Source organism: Sebastes fasciatus, chromosome 7 (assembly GCF_043250625.1).
Source record: "Sebastes fasciatus isolate fSebFas1 chromosome 7, fSebFas1.pri, whole genome shotgun sequence".
NCBI lineage: Eukaryota > Metazoa > Chordata > Actinopteri > Perciformes > Sebastidae > Sebastes > Sebastes fasciatus.
Window position 1 is genome coordinate 33,420,127 of NC_133801.1, and position 20,622 is coordinate 33,440,748.

The 20,622-nt window shown below is 40.2% G+C and overlaps 2 protein-coding genes across 2 annotated transcripts in view; both read left to right on the forward strand.

The window, feature by feature from the left end:
* The first annotated feature begins 2,796 nt into the window (after positions 1 to 2,796).
* Positions 2,797 to 13,454, forward strand: nars2 (asparaginyl-tRNA synthetase 2, mitochondrial). Its single transcript, XM_074640453.1, has 14 exons — positions 2,797 to 3,143; positions 4,621 to 4,730; positions 4,855 to 4,975; positions 5,115 to 5,255; positions 5,333 to 5,413; positions 9,061 to 9,158; positions 9,315 to 9,447; positions 10,821 to 10,919; positions 11,049 to 11,086; positions 11,175 to 11,241; positions 11,350 to 11,487; positions 11,626 to 11,723; positions 13,115 to 13,141; positions 13,236 to 13,454. The coding sequence occupies exons 1-14, from the start codon at positions 2,979 to 2,981 to the stop codon at positions 13,378 to 13,380; spliced, it is 1,461 nt and encodes a 486-aa protein (XP_074496554.1). The 5' UTR covers positions 2,797 to 2,978; the 3' UTR covers positions 13,381 to 13,454.
* A 505-nt stretch (positions 13,455 to 13,959) lies between these two features.
* Positions 13,960 to 20,622, forward strand: part of gab2 (GRB2-associated binding protein 2) — a 46,963-nt gene continuing 40,300 nt past the window's right edge. Inside the window, exon 1 of the mRNA XM_074640441.1 lies at positions 13,960 to 14,614. Within this exon, the coding sequence (XP_074496542.1) occupies positions 14,543 to 14,614 (72 nt within the window). The 5' untranslated portion in view covers positions 13,960 to 14,542. The remainder of the gene's footprint in view (positions 14,615 to 20,622) is intronic.

Below are 20,622 nucleotides of genomic sequence, written 5' to 3' on the forward strand. Positions count from 1 at the left end.
TTCTCTGTTGATTGACTGATTAACTAATCTGTTTATCATTTCAGCACTAGCACAAACACACTCATGTGATTTTACAAATATAGCCCACAGTATGAAACTGATCCCCCGGTGATGGCTGAACATCATCATTTCCAAACAGTGAATGTCTTGAGCACTGTAAATAGATATTTTCTCTAAACTGCAGACTTGTGAAGCTGGTCCATTAGATATGAACCGACACAAACACAGTATGCTGGTAGCAACTGGAGAGTCATAGGTGAAGCAGTGCAGCAGCCCAAATCTCTCTCAGTAAGGGTTGTTAGTTCCTTCTGATTTGTGTTTGGCCGCCTGTCACCCAGACCCATTCCCTGGAATCACATCACTATAATGGTCTAATCAGCACTTAACGAGCCATGTTACATAAAATCAATGCACCCTTCCATTTGAGAATGCAGAATATTTGGAGGAGCTGATGAGGGCTCGTGGAAGGACGGGGCAGGAGATGCTGTCGATACGCTGCTGCCGTCGGTGGACAGGCAGGCCTGCTAAGAGCAGAGGAGGCACTTGCCCTTTAAGTTCAGTGATCCTCCAGAGATCCAAGCTTTTACAGCAAAATCCTTTGTTTTGCTGACTAATCGTGTATTGATTTTAACAAGTTGTTAAGCCCAAATAAGGTTGTCAGGCCACTGCCAAACAGCTCCTCTACCTGTGGAGGCTCCAATAACAGAAAGCTATATCTCCCACTGGAAGTACCATTTGACTTCTCTTCTTGATTTATTATATGGAGAGAGTGTAAACAGGATAACACTTTACTTTGGGCTGTTTTTTTATTCTATAACTACAGACAGCAGAGCATACTGTCTTCACCTTGTTCCATGCATACATTGCCTTGTGGTTTGTGGGGGAGGATGTGTGTCTGTGGAAATATAAATACATGCGACACGCCATCAAGCATCACTCCCACGTGCAAGTTGTCACGGAATGTGTCAAGCCTGCAAAAAAAAGAGGGGGAAATTCCAAATCAAGTTACAGATAAACACTGGGGGGTATCTAAACCTGGCTGTTCCTATTGATGCGTAGAAAACAGTTCCTGGATGCAACCTGAATTCACTGTTGCACTGGGCTATCTGCTGCCAATGAAAGCCAGCAGGTCCTTTGCATTATTCTTGATAGAACCGCAGAGAGAACATAACAATGCCAGCTTGTTTCCATTTCAGTAGACCTTGGAGCTGCAAATGAATAATATATTGGAGGCAACTCAGGGGTAAATGAATAAATCTGCAGTAGGTGGGGATTTGGAGGGATGAGTGGAAAGTGACATAGAGCTACAGCACTACCTTGTGGTAAAGTAAGATATCACATGATGGAAGAAGAGAGGGAAAGCAGGTTTCAGCAGAATATTACTCCAATAATATAGGCTAAATACCTCATTTTGATTTCCTAAAAAAGGGGTATTTTTTTGTTAATTTATTTATTTTTAGTCAAATATTCGTTACAGCAGCAAATTAAAGATAACCTTCTCCTGATTGGTGGTTTCAATAGTCACCATGTTTCAACTTTGATCTAAAGACCCATATGATACAGATATCATGACCTCAACAAATTCCCCACTACACTATATTTTGCACTCTCTGTCAATGAATCGGAAAATAGATTAGTTCTGCTCCCCCCATTAAGATGAGACCATGTGCCTAATTGCTCCATCCATGCTGGAGATAATTAATATCAATGACCCTGCTGACTTTTCAAATGCATCATGTTGGCTTTAATGATGATGTGTCATAAGCAGCCGGAGGTGGAGACACCCAGCTCTGTGTTTGCTGGCAGGCCCAGACCAGGGGCTCCAGAGCTGACAGGCGAGACCAGGTGAGTAATTGTCTATGGCATCTTATTACATTGCTGGCATGATCTGATTTACTCCAGCAGCGAATGGTGGGAATAGACCCAGTGTCGTTGTGGGTATTGGATTAACGAGGTTTACGCACAAATGGACCTCACACTGACGGGACATACATCATGTAAGATTAAAGAGGATTTCCATGTGGTTGTGATAGCTGTTCTGCTTGCTCCATTACATTATTGAATCAATCCACATGTGTTACGCTCTAGTGTTGAAAATATGTGTTACTTTTCTTCCTGTCTGTACAAATGACTTTTGTTGATGGTCTTTTGTATGACATATTGTGGCCAGTGGTTCTAAAGAGTGGTTTGAACATGCATCAGGAAGTTTGTCACAATTCCAAACCAAGAAACACTGCTTGCCTCACAACAAATGCATTCACTTTTTCACTTTACTGCTGATAGACAGTGACTGGGAGACATTAACATATAAATGCTTCTTACAGAGCAGAGAGGGGGAATGTGTAATATTTTCATTTTTGTGTTTTTCCCCTGAGGTTTTGTGGGTTGTCCCCATGTCCAGTTGTATTCAAACAAAAGGTCAAATCAAAAGTAAGCAATCTACTTTAAAACTACAAACATTGAATGTTTTTCTCCTTCTTTCCATCTGATTTAAATTATTTAAAGCTATTTTTTAAAAGTGATCATCATCTTCTGCATACTGCTCTTCCCTTGACAATTCCCATAATACACTTTTTTTAAAATTATTAAATATTCATCCATAGTATCAACAATAGCATAACATCTCATAAAACATTCATAAAACAATTGAAATAAAACAATTGAAATAATAATGTCAGTCTAAATGTGTATTTAGGCTCTTATATGGAAACTACAACTCCCTAGAGAAATAAAAAGACTGCTGTAAGATGACGACATCTGATTGGGTTATCGTTATCCACGTGACTGAATTGGACGAATGGTGAAAGACCCAAACAGGAAGTGTTACTGTCAGACCCAACGTGAAAGTCAAGCAAAGATACAACTCAAAGCGAAACGTTAAAGATCCCGTTGAATATGTCGCTTATTGTATCTCTAACTGGTCGCGACATGTTGAGCTTTTAGCGGGTTTTGTGTCACTAAATGCAGCGTGTGTCACGATGTTTCAGGCTGCAGCTAAAACGCTTTCTGTTGCAGCAACAACCTCTTCAGTATCTCGGGGAGTATTAGTTAGTGTTAGACATTACTGCAGGAGGACACCAGCGACACTACGAGTATCTGAAGCACTTTCAGCTGCTAAACTAGGAGAAAATGTCAAAGTAAAGGTAACATTCACACCTCCGTTTATCACTCGATATGTTCTGTTGATATGTGGTCATGTGTGCTGACAACTGTCCTCCAGTAACATGCAGCTCATCAGGACTAACCTTACTGTATGTTCATGTGAGAATAAATCACTTATCTACCTTATATTACATCTTAACGCTGTCTAGTATCTTTAGTTACATTTGTTTTTTTAGAATAAATTACCGCAAGATAATTCTTGCAAACGAATTAACAAGCTTATATTTGCCTGGATTCTTTCTATCATCTGCTACTAGACCAGGGATACACGCAGCTGTACTAAACCGTGCACGTGTATACACTTTACATAGGGATGTGCTAAACAATCCTAAATCCTAAAGGTCTGTTCTCTGTAACCCTACTAGAGCCTTATGCACCCTGAAACAGGACAATGTTGGAGCCTGCCAAAGTTCTCACACTTTGCTTTCCAGATGCATGATGCATGTTAATACCCCACAGTGACAGTGTATGATGCATGTTAATACCCCACAGTGACAGTGTTCAGTATGCATTCAGTTGACATTTTATTGAGAAAGAATGAGGAAAGAAATTATTAAACTACCAACATTTATCAACATTACATGCAAATCCTTAGAAAATATTTAAAGGAAATTATCATCACACACACACACATATATATATATATATATTGTTTTTCATGTATTAATTTGTTTTTATTAGATTGTTGTCTACTGATTGGTTAGTGTTTCTGCCCATTTTGTTTGCTTCTCATTATCATTTATTTTTTGTTGTTTTACTAAATTATGTTAAGCTTAGTTTTCTTTCTTATTTTTTCCCCCTTGTTGTTAGTGTTTATTCTCCTTAAACCTGCAGTAGGCAGAATGTTTTTGGCATCATTGGGCAAAAATCCCATAATAACCTTTCAGCATATTGTAATTCAAGTGTTCTGAGAGAAAACTAGACTTCTGACTCTGTTTTCAGGCTTTGAACAAATCTAGCCCTCTAGTGACGGGAGACTTTGGCCAATCACAGGTCATTTCAGAGAGAGAGAGAGAGAAAGAGAGAGAGAGTTCCTATTGGCTGTTCATTCAACGGAGGCACTCGCGAACTCCGATCAAACGGTCAAACTAGGCAGCGCTGATCAAATATGAATCAATATTCTGTTACTGTAATGCCTATTTCTCTCCTTAGATATTTTCAGAAACATCTGGTAGTGTACTGTTTAGCTGTAAAATGAGAAAGTTTGCTCTGGCTGGTGGGCGGTGCTTGGTATTCCCTCAGCTGATCTCAACATGGCTACATTATTTGTTCCAATTCTACCCACTGCAGCTTTAAGTCCGTTGTATAAACCTGTGGCTTCTTGACCTCTCCTATCACATTTCTTATTTTCTTCATTACCTGGATTTTATGAAGTATTTTTGTGTGTGCAAAAAGAAGATATTTCTGTGTTACCAGAAAGAACAGCTAAGTGCAGTTTGATTTGTTTTTCTGTTGTAGGGATGGGTTCGCTCTGTCAGACCTCAGAAGGCAAATCTCTTTCTCCACGTGAATGATGGGAGCTCTTTGCAGTCATTGCAGGTTGTCGCCAGTTCAGAGCTGAATGATCTGTAAGCACTTCAGTTTTATTTCCTGTACATAATCCTTGACAGATCAGTTTTAGGTATGAAGGGTACACATACTCAAAATACACTGACTGTCTTCCACTCTTTCCCTTTTTTCCCTCAATTTAAGGTTGCTCACATTTGGTAGTGCTGTAGAAGTCACAGGTACTCTTAGGAAAAGTCCACACCAAAAACAGCCAGTTGAGCTGGAAGCAGACCAAATCCATGTAGTTGGAGAATGTAACCCTGTGGTAAGAAAATAGTCTCCTCAAGCATCCGACACACATTTTGCTGCTTCACCTTGCTAGCTATGCCTCATGTTATAACTTTGTATGTGGTCATTGTACAGGAAATGTAATTTAATATTGTCGCTTTGTCTTTTGGTTTCAGGATTTCCCTTTCAAAATCAAAGAGAGACACGGCCTCGAGTATATTCGCCAGTTTCCTCATCTCAGGTGCAGAACAAATGCCTTCAGCTCCCTGCTGAGAATACGAAGTGAGGCCACTTCAGCAGTTCACTCATATTTCAAGGTGAGAACATCAGTGGAGGGGTTTATAATAGAATGCAGAGCAAGACTTTTTGTATTTATTTATATAATTTTTTTCAGGAGAATGGCTTTGTGCAGATTCACACTCCAGTCATCACCTCAAATGACTGTGAAGGGGCAGGGGAGCTCTTTCAGGTTGAGGTGAGTACAGATGTGTTTAGACATGTTCTTAAAGTTAACAGTATTTTAGCTTTCTGTGAGTCCTGTAAATAGGTGGTTTACATTTGGTGTCACCTCCAGCGTTTAATTGTCAATCAAATCTCTGATGTCAACTTAAACTTAAAGGGGAATACCACCTAAATTAAGAATTCCAGTATGTTATTTCTATGGCCTCAGAAAGTTCAATCAGTATTTGTAAATGCAAGCTGCTCTATCTCAAAGCCAGAAATCAGAGGAGTAAGTCTCAAACTTGTGATGTCATCAAGTATAAAGTCTATGTGATGATACTGATTTTGTGGACCCACAGGATGTTTGTTTTCTTTTTTTATACCCAAATGAGCTTTATTCTACAGCAGTGTTCTCATTTGTGAAACAGAAAATGTAGCCATATACTCAGAACATTCCCCTGGGTGCTCTCAGTGTCATCTAGAACATCTCTCATATCATATGAAACTAGAAAAACCTGAGGAATCCATTGCTACCAACCATGTCATGTTACCATGTTGGCAAGGAGGCTAAATAACGCTCCAAAGTTGGGCCAAATTTTAGCAAGGAAAAACTGGCATGGCCATTTTCAAAGGGGTCCCTTGACCTCTGACCTCAAGATATTGAATGTAAATGGGTTCTATGGGTACCAATGAGTCTCCCATTTACAGACATGCCCACTTTATGATAATAACATGCAGTTTGGGGCAAAAACCATGCAGTTGTTTTCATGCAGTATAAATGTGACCTCTAGGATAATAACAGCCTCATGAAACGTTACAAACACAAACTAGAGACCTGGAACATTCAGGGGATGGATGGCTTTCCTAGCTAGATTGACAATAAGGGGGTTTCTGAGCAGTTTACAGAACAGAAGTGCTCGCCATCCAATCGCCGAAAAACGCAATTCTTGCAGAAATCTCCAAATGTCAAAAGTTTTTGAAACCAAAATCACAATATGGTTTTTACTATGGTGTTCCTCAAGGTCTTGGTGTCTTAAAGTGTTTTTTTGGAGGGATTGTTGATCATTTTTTATCAATTCTCTAGTGTAAAAAAAAAGGTTAAATTTAGCACCAAATCTGTGTAACAAATGGTATCAACCCAAAACTTATGAAACATAATAGAGCATGGGAATGGCCATCACTTACTTCTATCATAATGTTCTAACCCCTTATACACTTAATAATTAATTAATTAATTAAGTAAGTAATTAATTAATGTTTATTTATAATTTATGACTAGAACAACTTGTCACACAGTGCTGAGCAGCATCTCAAATTAATCTTCAGATTTCCAGCTTTCAGATTATGTACACCACTTCTATGTGACATCTACTGTTGACCTGCTATCTCACCCTAAAGACCCCCTGTACCGCCCTAAAAAAGACAAAAAACAGGTCTATTGTGGGTCTCAGAGGGTTAAATTTTACTTATTTATATAGCGCCTTTTGTGCAAAATTGCAATACAAGGTGCCTAACAATACAATACAATGAAAATCCAACACAATGAACATAAAAGGGGGTGAGTTTAGGTAGATAAAAAGAGTAAAAAAATATATATTTTAAATTGGTTAAAGATAGAGGATAAGAGATTGCTAAACTAAAAAGATATGTGTTAAGATTTCTTTTTAAGGTATTTACAGATTGTGCTGCCCTCAGCTCTTCTGGCAGGCTATTCCAGAGGACCATAGACACTAAATGCCGCCTCCCCGTAGGTCTTTGTCCTCACCCAGGGAACAACCAAAAGACCAGTGTCTGAGGACCTGAGTGATCTAGATGGAGCGGACATTGAGAGCATGTCTGACAAGGATTCAGGCGCTCGTCCATTGAGTGATTTGAACACCAATAAAAAGGATGTTAAAATCTATTCTAAAGCTGACAGGTTACCAATGAAGTGACTTTAGGACAGGTGAGATGTGTGCTCTGCTTCTGGTCTTGGTCAGTAGTACACGTGCTGCTGCATCCTCTACGATCTGTAGCTTATTTATAGCTTTGTTAGGTAGACAAGAAAGTAGAGCATTGCAGTAATCGAGCCTGCTAGTGATAAAAGCATGCACAAGTCTCTCAGTATCTGCCTGGGAGAGAAACGGTTGACAATATTTCTAAGGTGGTAAAAGGCAGTTTTAGTGAGATTACTGATGTGAGACTCAAAATTCAAATCAGTGTCTAGAGGCACGCCAAGATTTTTTTGTAAGGGGCTTGGCGTTTTGCGCCAGATATTTTAAGCATCTCTCTCTCTGGACTTTTGCTCCAATAATTAAAACCTCAGTCTGAGAACAGAAGGATTAAAGCTGAAGTCGGTAACTTTGAGCAAACATGATAAAAAGTTATTTTTATAAAACTCTCTCACTATATCCTGACAGTAGTGCATGAGATAAATAATCTGAAAAAAAAATTCATGTTCCTCTGTGTCCTCCTTTGCATTTGCATGATTTCACAGCACCAAAGAAAACAACCAATCGGAGCAGAGGAGTCTCTACAGCAGCTGTCTGTCACTGCTTGTAAAACTTACAAAACTCTGATCAAACTGTCAAACTAGGCAGCGCTGATCAAATATAAATCAATATTCTGTGATTTTATTACTAGGGGGAAATACCAGATGAGATTCAAAAAAAGAGATTTGCATCTTTTCATAATGATAAGAGTTTCTATAATTAAGCAAATAACAAGGAATCGGTTTAAGGTTGATGACTCAATGAATATACGCAATGGAAAAAAACAACTATGGGAATCAGGAATCGAGTCCATGTTTTTGAGGAAAGATGGGAAAAATGGTACAGAAGTACAGAACAAAGGGTGTACAGTAATTAGGTCTTACTAAGATGTGAAAAAATGGGTTATTACGTTAATATGTTAAACCTATCAAATAGAAACTTTGTATATTATGTATCTAGAATGTAAGGATGTATCCAATCACTTGCTATTACACTTAATGTAAAAAAATTTCTAATTTATTATTATTTTATTTTTTGTGTGCTCATGTATTTATATATTAGTTTTTCATTATTATTTAATTGTGTCCTACTAAGCTATTATGTTTTGTTATTATTGTTTCATTATTTGTTTATAAATATGTCACAATTGCAAAAAACAAACAAACAAAAAAAACTAGGCAGCACTGATCAAATATAAATTAATATTCTGTTACTGTAATGCCTATTTCTCTCCTCAAATGTTTTCAGAAACATCTTGTAGTGTACTGTTCAGCTTTAAAATGAGAAAGTTTGCTCCGACTGGTGGGCGGTGCTTGGTTTTGGCACAACTGATCTCAACATGGCGGCCGGGTCACAAACTTTCTTACTTTTTTTACAGCTAAACAGTACACTACAAGATGTTTCTGAAAACATTTGAGGTGAGAAATAGGCATTACAATAACAGAATATTGATTGATATTTGATCAGCGCTGCCTAGTTTGACCGTTTGATCGGAGTTTGCGAGTGATTGACAGCTTTCCAGAGACTGCTCAGTGGAAACTTGCAGACGCCATTAGGAGCACGGTAGAGAAACATGATTTCTTTTCACAGATTATCTGTCTCATGCTCTACTGTCAGGATATAGTGATTGTTTTATAATATTTGCTCAAAGCGCCAGACTGCAGCTTTAAAGACATTGTTTGAAACTTCCAAACCTCTGCTTTTACCACAGCCACCACTCCCAGAGAATGAAGAAGATGAGAAGTTTTTCTTCTCTGTTCCTGCCTTCCTGACTGTGTCCGGTCAGCTTCATTTGGAAGTGATGTCAGGGTAAGATAAACTATATGAATTTATCTTCTCGTAGTCATCTACACATTTCTGTTTAAATTCACATATCCTACTTATATGTTCGGCCTCAGAAAGTAAGAAGACAGACATACACTGAAGAACATTTCTAATTTTGCCATGTCACATGCACTCTTCCAGGGCGTTTTCTAGAGTCTATTCATTTGGGCCAACCTTTCGTGCAGAGAACTCCCAAAGCAGACGCCACCTGGCTGAGTTTTACATGGTGGAGGCCGAGGTCTCCTTCACACAGTCCTTAGAGGATCTCACTAAGGTACACTATGTCACTGTCCTCAAATACGTACAATATTGTTCTGTGATAGCGATCAAAGTAGCACACTGGTTAACATGTTCTAGCCTGTTAAAGCTGTAGTCGGTAACTTTGAGCAAATTTGTTAAAAAGTTATTTTATAAAACAGTCACTATATCCTGACAGTAGAAAGACATACAGATAATCTGTGAAGAAAAATCATGTTCCTCTCCCTCCTCCTAGTGCTCCTAATGACATTTGCAAAATTTCAACATGCCCCGAAGGAAAACAACCAATTTTTTTTTACCTTTTATTTATTCATGGGGAGGTTCACTGAGGATATGCTCTCTTTTTCAGGAACACCCTGATCACATTCACACATTTACACCTGGAAGCTGCCCAATACAACCACAGTCTGATCTGCTGGCCACTGAGCAGCTCCACTGGAGCGGTTGAGGTTAGGTACACCTTCAGTCGAAGGGCATTTTCACTTTCCCCACTTAGAATTATCCAGCCGGTCCGGGGGATTGAACTGACCCTCAAGCTCGGTTCTCTAACCTTTAGGCCACCACTGCCCCTATCACTCACAGCCAAGCAGAGTCTCTACAGCAGCTGTCAATCACTGCTTGCGAAACTCGCAGACTCGGATCAAACGGTCAAACTAGGCAGCGCTGATCAAATATGAATCAATATTCTGTTACTGTAATGACTATTTCTCTCCTTAAATGTTTTCAGAAACATATTTTAGTGTACTGTTTAGTTGTAAAAAATGAGAAAGTTTGATCTGAGTTTGCGAGTTTAGCGAGCAGTGATTGACAGCTGTTGTAGAGACCGCTTGGCTGTGATTGGTTGTTTTCCTCCGGCGCTGTGGAATCTTGCAAATGCCATTAGGAGCATTAGGAGGACACAGAGGAACATTATTTTTTTCAAAGTTCCCAACTGCAGCTTGAACTGCTTTTCTCTCGACACATTTCTGTGTATAAAATAGATAGATTTCTTACCTTTCAGAAAGCCATTGATTTCTATTAATTTTAGCATACTATTTAAAAAATAAAAATGATTTTGAAAGATTTGATATGTGCTGTACATGAACAGGAAGTTTTATCATCTTTATTTTCTCTCAAAGTTGCTTTACATACTCGTGGGGGGCATCACTTTGTCCAGAGAAGGAGAGGAGAGACTGAGTAGTGTTAAAGTTGTCTGATAAAACGCAGTCATCACAGACTGATTCTTTAAACATGAGGCTCTTGGATGAAGTGAACTGATGTCACATCAATTTCTGTGTACTGAAGTGTACAAATTTTTTTTTTGCACTTGCCTTATGTGACTTTTAAAGTTGCCCTTATGCACAGTTGGCCAGAAAAGCTTTAATTATTAAACTGGGCCTCGCTCCTCAGGTCATGGAGGACATGTTCAGATCTGCCACGGAGCATGTCTTGGCTCACTGTGCCGAGGACGTGGATTTGTTTCACAAGCATGTGACTCCTGGACACAGGGTGAGTCCTGAAGGACACTTATTTAACTTTAACCTGGTTCCTTCCTTTAACCAACCAGACACAACTGCATCTAATTTCATTATTATTTCAACTCACATTGGTTTTCCTATTGCATCCATACACTTTAAGGACACTGTGGAGGCTATGCTGAAGAAGAGATTCCCTGCGTAAGTCTAAACATGGCTTATAAAAGCTAAAGAATAAAGTCAAATGTTGAATGAATGAATGAATGAAACTATCTAAATCTACTTTTAGGATTACCTACAGTGAAGCTATAGACATCCTAAACCGCAGCTCTCAGAAGTTTGCCTTCCCAACAGACGTAAGTGCTGATGTTTTGTTTTCTCCTTGACAGAGCAGACTTGATAACCACCTCTATCACTATCACTCCACAGAGCTCCACATTGACCTTAGCTCTTCTTTTCTACAGTGGGGTTGTGACCTTCAGACAGAACACGAGAAGTACCTGGTGAAACATTGCGGCAACGTTCCAGTCTTTGTCACTGATTATCCTTACGATCTGAAGCCTTTTTATGCAAGAGACAACCAGGATCATCCTGCGCACACGGTAAGACGTCGTTACACCGTTTAAAAAATGCAGAGTGAATCAATGATTTAACCGCTCGATTCCTTTCCTTGTAATGTCAGTTGGGTTATCGCAGCAATTTGCATATCTACGCTGACGCCGACTGTCGTTTGTGTGCAGGCAGCTGCAGTGGACCTCCTAGTGCCAGGAGTTGGAGAGCTCTGTGGGGGCTCGCTGAGAGAGGAGAGGATGGATCTGCTGAGGGCTCGGCTGGAAGAGTAAGAACACATACTCCAGGGGTAGTGGAAAGGCCCGTGCTAATATATTTAGACTACGGTTGTCAATATCTGCCTAGCTGCTTTAAAATTTGTTTGCATTTTAGTTAATTAAGATCAAGCATAATCCCAGTCGAGTCACTCTGCGCTAGCTGGCACATTTCACAAGTGCTGCAGTGGCTGCTTAAAATAAAAGCAGTTTTTCTATACAACCTTCCACAGCAACTCAGACATTTTTTTTTGGTGTTCTGGTCCCCTCACAGGGCAACCATGTGCAGAAAGTTAGTGATTTCAGCTGTTCAAATCCAGACTAACTTCTTCAGAAGGGTTAGCAGGTTTTTAAGCCCCTTAACTCACACATATTGAGTAGGAGGAAAACTAAGATACATTTGATATTTATGTTGCATATACATTAGCAGGCTGGACAAGCCATTCAGATTTGGCTCCCCTTCCTAATGTCACATGCAAGCCCATTAGAATATACCGCCCTCGGCTGGAGAACTAAGGCTACGTTCAAAATCGCATACTTTTTCTTTTTACTTTTAGTGCGTACTGCAGCTGACCTTACAAAGTATGTACTGTGGCATGCAGTATGCGTACAATTGGGACATACTACTTTATCACAACATTGCACCTTGAACTTTGACCCTCTTGCTTATACAGTATATCTGCTATGCAGAGGATTGTGGGTCAGAATAGCCAGAAAAACACGCTGGCTTGCATACTGCAAAATATGACCAGATGTACAGTACATGGACATCGTGGTATTTTTGGCATACTGCATTTGACACACTATGTACTGGGACATACTAAATCTTTTTCTGACATTCTAAATAGTATGGTAGTGTGAGTATTGGAACGCACAGTACCTTTACAAAGATGCACCATGTTTCAGACAGAGGGTGAATACAGGTATATTCAGACAGACAGGATGAGAAAAATACAGTTTTTTCATCATTAAAGCATGTAAACATGTTCTAGTAGAAACCCCAAATACAAGTATGAACCTGAAAAATGAGTATGATATGTCCCCTTTAATACAATATATAGTACAAAGGAAATAAGATGTAGGTTTGATGATGTGGTTTTGCTGGCAGTAACAAGAAGAAACCTTTGTCACATCTGTGGTGGAAGACTGTCTGCTATTTTAAAAAAGGCAGCATCCGCTCGATGTGCTGGTGAATCTATCTATTGCTAATTATGTCCAGCCCTAATTGGTACAGCCCCTGTTCTGAGTTTGTAACCCTCAGTTAGGCACAGAAGAGAAAGTCTGCAAAGAAAGTTAGTTTTGTTATTTGCACATGGATTGATAATATATGAAAATGATGCTAGACAGGATATATCGTAGGTCTTGAGTTTGTGTTTTGACCAAAGGCTCTATCCTACTATTCCAGGCTTGGATTGGAAGACACCTACAGCTGGTAAAAAAAAAACATGTTTACATTAACAAAATTTTTTTAAAGAAATATCCTGACACACCGACAGAGTTGTAATGACATTTGTATTTATTCGCAGGTATCTGGATATGAGGCGTTTTGGCTCCGTCCCTCATGGTGGTTTTGGAATGGGATTTGAGCGATATTTGCAATGCATTCTGGGTGTTGACAACATAAAAGACGTGATTCCTTTCCCAAGATTTTCCCATTCTTGTCTTCTATAAAACACAGTTCCAGCCCAGTAGATATTTTGTAATACTGTCTGTCAAACATCAAATAAATATGATATTCAACACAGCTTTAGTTTGTATTGGTTTATTGGTGCTTATTATATCTTTTTCAAATGTATCTCCACCTGTAATATGAAAACAATAGGCTATTTGAGATGACTAATTGAATTGAATTTTAATCTCATCAGTTTTGCATGATTTTTCTACAACTTTATATAATAAGATATTTAATTCATCCGCTGTTTATTTTTCATCACTTATTATTATTATTCAAATGATATCTACTTTGCCTGCTCAGACTACCATATTTAATAACAATGTAGTTTTTCAGTATCTCAACTCTCCACTAGATGGTGCTTTTTCCCATTCCATCCAATCTGTTACTCAGTCAGCTATTGACTTTAAATTTGACCTTTTTTTGTTTTCCAAAGCACAGAAAACCTTTAAATAAATCTCCATCTTTCAGCTATGATTCACACTTAACTACACTTGTTGAGGCGCACAACGCACGTTTGATAAGTAATAATGTGGAATCAGATGCGTTTCCGTATTTGAATTAAAACAGAAATACGTTAAAATATCTGTTCAGTGTGAACGTAGATAAATAGTTAATGTTCCACATCGATCGGCTCCTCTTATTATTCCAACCGGTTTTGTGGATGTTTGGAGCTACTTTGCGGCCATCAGTCCTTCATCCTGTTCTTCATCCAGCAGCAGCCCATCCCTCTCTGTGCTCTCTGTGCTCTGTGTTCTCTGTGCTCGGTGGGCGTGGTGTGAGTTGGGAAAACAAACTGCAGACACCCTCGGATACTTCCTCACCCTGGTAAACCCTGCATCACTTCACTTTCCCCACGGCTCCTCGTCAGCTGGCCGTGCGTAATTCACCAAACAGTCGAGTTGCGCCTTTTTTGGGGGGGGGGCTTCCCAACTGGGCTTTTACGCGCTGGTTGTTGCGCACTGAACCACCGGGACAACATCTCCGACCAGCACTACTCTGATTTCTTATCCGATGGAGGGAGCAGACTGCACCAGAGAGAGACACACACCGACAGCACTGTGAACGGACGAGCCTTCAGGAGCCGTCAGGAGCCGGCATGTACTAGAAGTGACAGACGGAGGTTGGAGAGCAACAAGAAACAGCAGACACTGACTAAACATGAGCGGAGGAGAGATCATCTTCCAGGGCTGGCTGAAGAAGTCACCGCCGGAGAAGAAACTGAGAAGATATGTGAGTGGATATTTGGCTTCTAGTTCCTCTGTGTTTATTATGACTGGTGCAGGTTTCATCTCTCTGTCAGACTGCTGACCTTTGTGTTTGGTTCATCTCAGATAAGTGGTGTGAGACATTTAAAGTGTAGCAGGTGCACCCTACACCACCTGGACCTCTCCTCTCTGTTTAATCACCTACACATTATTCTGAAATTCACTCTCAATCCATTAGAAATGTTTCATATGAAACTGCAGTTGCCAGGTTTGACACATTGCCACCCTTACTGTGGGGTCATATGACAACATGGAGGTAAGCCTGTGTAATACCCGACAGCTGTCTATAATTTGGACTAAACAGCTTTTTAGACACACCATTTGGCTTTATCCGATCATGGTGAGGTAATGTCTAATCAAGCATTGATGTGGCCAGTTTTCATCTTGGCCATGCCGACTAATGTCACACAACAATAGTGATAACTGCACAGCACTTGAGTGCCTTGATAAGGCTTTATAAGCCAAAGCTGCTATAGTCTCTTGCTGGGGTGCTGGGGCAGGCGAATGGCTACAAATCAGATAATAGGATTTATGGAGGCAGATAGATCCATGAGACAATCTCCTATAAATACAGCTGTCCACTGTTTATGTATGGTGTTGCATTACCAGGCCTCTCCATGTTCCTACTAGCTGACTTTGCCATGATGTCATCTCTCTCTGTTTCATCTGGAAATCCATCCTTGAATGTCTTCAAATGCGACCCCCCCTCCATTGTCCTGTCATTTCCTCATTGTCTTCCACTTAAAGCTGGCTAATGTTTACACAGAGACCACCGTGGTCCGTATGGGACGGCAGCTGCAACGGTACAGAGGAAAAAACTTGCTCGGTTCATAGCAGTGCTGTATAAACAAGGAGGAAGAACCCCTCACAAGGCATAATAGAGCTAAAATAATGGCCTTCCTCAGGCAGGAGAGCAGCCCTTCTCACCCTGCTCCTCACCCTCAGCAATAACCTATAAACAACTGCACACACGCACACACGCACACGCACACGCACGCACACGCACACACACACACACACACACACACACACACACACACACACACACACACACACACACACACACACACACACACACAGTTTGAGCCAGAAAACAGTGTCATGAGATGGAGTGTCCAGAACAGGCAGACTTGTGAATGCGATAATCTGTCCATCTCAAATTCCTTCCACTTAAAGTCAGGCTATGGACAATCGGAGCCATTTACTCACCAGTATTGCTGTCATCTGACATAGTTGACGTCCTAATGCAGAGGGATATTTTCAGATACTACTTTCACATAGTTGCACACATTCCAGCCTGAAGGTGTGTTGTGTTTCTCAAGGAACACAGTGGCAAGTTTGATCGGTCATGATATTGGAATGAGCAGAGGAGGTGTAAGGAATGTATTGTTTCAGACGGAGCTCTAACCGACACGTTAAACGCTTATAGTTCGTACCTCTTTTTAGGAGATTATTTGCAACAATGAAACGGTGTTTTAATCCTTAACAACGCTTCCCCCTGTCAATATTCCACCCATTTCTACCACCAAGTCCTCCCTAAACCAGATGAGGCCTGTGTTTGTTAATCAGTAGTTAGTTGTTGAAATGATTGTTCATTGTATTTAAAAAAAAAAAAAAAAAAAAAAAAGTCCTGTGAACTTAAACACAGGTGGTTTCTTAAAAATGTGGCACACAGCATGTTGAATCCAGTGCAGAGTTAGGAGAGTGTAAAAACTGGTACTACCACCACAGGATTGGCATGCAAATCATATGCAAAGTCAGGGAGCCAAACACTTGTGGCAGTTGAAGCCTGGATGCAGCGAGGGTTAAAGACAGGAGACAACATGTTTATGCCCCGTAACAAGCATGACTAGTCCTGGTTAAATGTTTGCTAATTGTTTATAAGTGCTATCAACTCCTCAGCGGTGACTCACTCTTTCTACAACAACTCTTTGCTGCACAAACACATGATGATGATGAGGAGCACAAACTTTCTTGTGTCCCCCCCTCAGACATGTGACAGCGGCGCTGCAGACATGTGTAGTCACTTTTTCACACGCGCTGCATCTCCACAAGGAAAACAGTCGCGCTCCTAATGTGTCAGCAGCAGCGCTGCTAAATGAATCACTCGGGTTGGAGTTTATCTCCTCTCGGGGGCCGATCCAGGCTCCAGAGGTGGGCTGGGTTTGAAGGGGCAGGTGGGAGTGGCCTGGTTGCTTTTGTTGAACAATGTCCAGAATAAGCAGAAGAAACATGAAAACAACTGAGTAATCCAGCACTTACTCAGGGCCTCTTACAGAGTTCTGTTGAGGTTACTTTACTCATCAGTCAGTGGTCAGACACAATGCTTCGTCATGTCTGCTACATTTACCCCCAAACTATCTTTTATCTGCAGCTGCTGCTGAGGCGATAACCTCTCACCTGTCAAATCAATACTGTTAAAAATACATGTAGAAAATAGTTCTCGACTTGTGATAAACAAAGGAAAAGTCTTACCTCTTTGTGACGGCCAATGTTGACATATGCATAATAACAAGTCCTGGATGAATCATGCACATTATGAATCATACATGCGACGTGTCATAGTGTAAACAATTTGATTCCTGTTCTCAGGTCGGGATCAAGCTGCTGTTGGCTGAACCCTCCCATCTGCCCGTTGTTGTATCTGACATCACAAACGTGTCTGTTCACATACAGTAAAGCATTGCCACATTCCAGACAGATCATATCGGCAAGGTGATAGCTCCCGCTTTCTCCCGCTGCCACTTTCGAAGGGCTTTACCGTCTCGCCCTGGTGGATGGTGCATCCAAGAGAGAGGAAGAGAGAGGTGGTGGTGGTGGTGGTGGGGGGGAGTCGGTGAGTTCTCAAGGCAGGCATAGCAGAGCAGCAGCCGCCTGTGTCCCACTGTCAGCTGCCTGGTCCTGCTGTTGTTTTGCAGAGGGGCTTTGGGAAGTCCTTGCCCTCAGAGGTCAACGGAGAACGCCTCCCAGTTCCTGCTTTGACAGACACCCAGCGCTCACACAGACATTTTCCTTGTTCCACTTTATCTGTGTGGGCCCTCAAACGGGCCTTTCCCCCCAGAAGCTACGAAACTGGGGTGGCTTTATGTGGCTGCAGTATCAAAAGCCAGATTAGTTTATCATTGTTGGATATGTTCGCCTAACGGGTCCCTTGTGATTGAGATAAGGCTGCAACCTGCAGTCATTTTCACTGTTGGATAATCGGTTGATTATTTTTAACTTCATTTAGTTCCTTACTGAGGTTAAAAAACTCTTTTTAATCAGATCAATCGATTATTCCGCATCAGAAAATACTGATTACCCGGAGGCCTTGTCTTGTGCAACCAAAACCTAAAAAGCAGCATACTCTCTATTTAAGAAGCTGGAAACATAAAAGTCACAGTTGTTTGTGACAAAATTATACTTTCTCATCTTTTTCTTCTCCAACCTCAAGTACATCCGTTTTCACATTCATTGTAAAAAATCCCAAGGTGGCCTTGTTTGAACCTTTGTCATAATATCCTGTCCTTTTACCATGAACTGTGTGTTTTCTGCCCAAAACTTAATTATTGCACCACTAGCAGATGCCAGACTTCCTTTGGATGGTACCTACAGGAAGTGTTATGGCAGAGGTCCCATCAAGCCTCAATAATCAGCTGAGCTTAAAATACTGAAGGAAACTATATATTCCCATTGATTTTTATGTCGTGATTCAGACCAGCAGTGAGAATGTTTTTACTTATTTGCTGAACCCTCACAAAGTACACTACCACAGGAGGGATGGTTTTATTTAATGGTGCTTAAAATAAAACAATGAGTCACACCACAACAACATGGATCGTAAACAGCTGACCAAAACAACTCCCGGGATTAATCCGTTTTTTATTTTCGACCCCTTCTGCTGATACAGAGATCATAAAAGATTACAGCTCAGGGGAGCATTGCACCAGTGAGACAGACCATAATCAAATAGCTAATTTGGCATCTGCAACATATAGTTTGATCATTATTCTGATCATAACAGCAGAATAAAATGGCCACTGATCACAGATAGGGTTTGTTTCATGTCCGCCCAAGTGTTGCTGTGTACTACTTTATCAAGAGCCTAACACGCCGACTAAGTGTACCATTAGATTGTCCCACTATCAGCTTTTTTCTGCTTCAATAGAAATCTAGTTTCTGCACTGCTGATTAGATCCAAACACAAAATCATATACAGGAATCCTGCTACCAGCTCGTACATGTGCTAGAAGCTTACATGTCATATGACTGTCATTAGATTGGCTTTCTGAAGCAAATGGGCTTTGCAGTTGTGATGTCAGTCAGTAGAAATGCCTTTTGGCCTCAACAGCATACAAAGACATACAGTACATGTAGAAGTGAAAATGGTACCAAAAGTAATTTTTAAGTAATTTTAGTAAAAGCAAAAACAGTTTTCATTTCAGAAATATGAATACCAGTGCTGACGTTTGAGGTTTCAGTGTGACATGCTTACTTTGGTGTTGTGTTGTGTGGCCAAAAAAAAGGCAGTTGACAGCCATCTATGTTTCTTTTTTATCATTTATTTACCCAGGGACTTAGCACGCTTGCTCTTCTTGACCGGCGCCCTGCTTTACACTCAAAACAGTTGCTCACTGCACCGCGCCTTTCAGACGCCCCCCTGAGCTACTCTGTTTGAGCAGCTTCAGCTTTAGATGCACCGTGATAGTAGACGGTGAAGGACAGGAAACTCAGTGCGGATTACTACAACACTAGTAGACTCCTATGTAAATACCATAATAACCATCAGATGTGAAATATCTTGAAATAGGAAGGAGAACGTGTTATTCCCCCAGCACAGCAGATAGATGGTGATATTTATACATGTGTTCTAGCAGGCGGAACCTTAGGTGGTGGTGGCTATTTTCTTCCTGGCAGCATGTTAATGTTTGTAAAGCAAGGACTTTGATAAAACCTGAAAATTGTCTTGCTTTGTCATAAATGGTGTACTATATTTTTGAAGTCTGTTACACATCGGGGGTTGTGATAAACCCATAGGTGCCACTCACAACAAGGAAGTAGACTATTTGTGGAGTGAAAATAATCTATTTTAACAGTATGTAACTATAAGCTACTATATATGTTATACTTACTTGACTATGATTTGTCCCAAACTGCATATGATTATCATAAATTGGGCATGTCTGTAAAGGGGAGACTCGTGGGTACCCATATAACCCATTTTCATTCACATATCTTGAGGTCAGAGGTCAAGGGACCCCTTTGAAAATGGCCCTTCCAGGGCTGACAGAGATACAGACAACCGTTCATGCTCACATTCACACCTACGGGCAATTTAGAGTCAATAATGAACCTAACCTGCATGTCTTTGGACTGAGGGAGGAACCCGGAGAAAACCCACACTGACATAGGGAGAACATGCAAATTCCACACAGAAGGGCCCCAAGCTGGATTGGAACCTCTTGCTGTGAGGCGACAGTGCTAACCACTGCACCACCGTTCACCCCCCATATATATTATTACATTATTATATATATATATAGGTATATATATATATATATATATATATATATATATATATACCTATATATATATATAATAATGTAATATATATACCTATACATATATGTATAGGTATATATATATATATATATATATATATATATAGGTATATATATAGGTATATATATATATACCTATATATATATAATAATGTAATATATATATACCTATACATATATGTATAGGTATATATATATATATATATATATGTATATATATATTGAAGCAATATTGACGAAATGCAATTCTGTCTCATTGAATTACACAAAGACTATCAGATATACCAGTGTGTTCATCTTTCTGTTAACAGGAAACCAGTTCACTGCTGGCTGTGTTAACCACAATATATAGTACACATAGAAATGAACACTTAAGGCAAACAGTTCAGGCAGTTTATGAGTGCAACAATTATCATATTCATTCCACATAAGC

Coding starts and splice junctions, on each gene's coding strand:
- nars2 (XM_074640453.1), top strand. CDS start 2,979: ATGTTTCAGGCTGCAGCTAAAACGCTTTCTGTTGCAGCAACAACCTCT. Junction 5,256..5,332: donor CAGTTCACTCATATTTCAAG/GTGAGAACATCA, acceptor AATTTTTTTCAG/GAGAATGGCTTTGTGCAGAT. Junction 11,724..13,114: donor CTGAGGGCTCGGCTGGAAGA/GTAAGAACACAT, acceptor CTACTATTCCAG/GCTTGGATTGGAAGACACCT.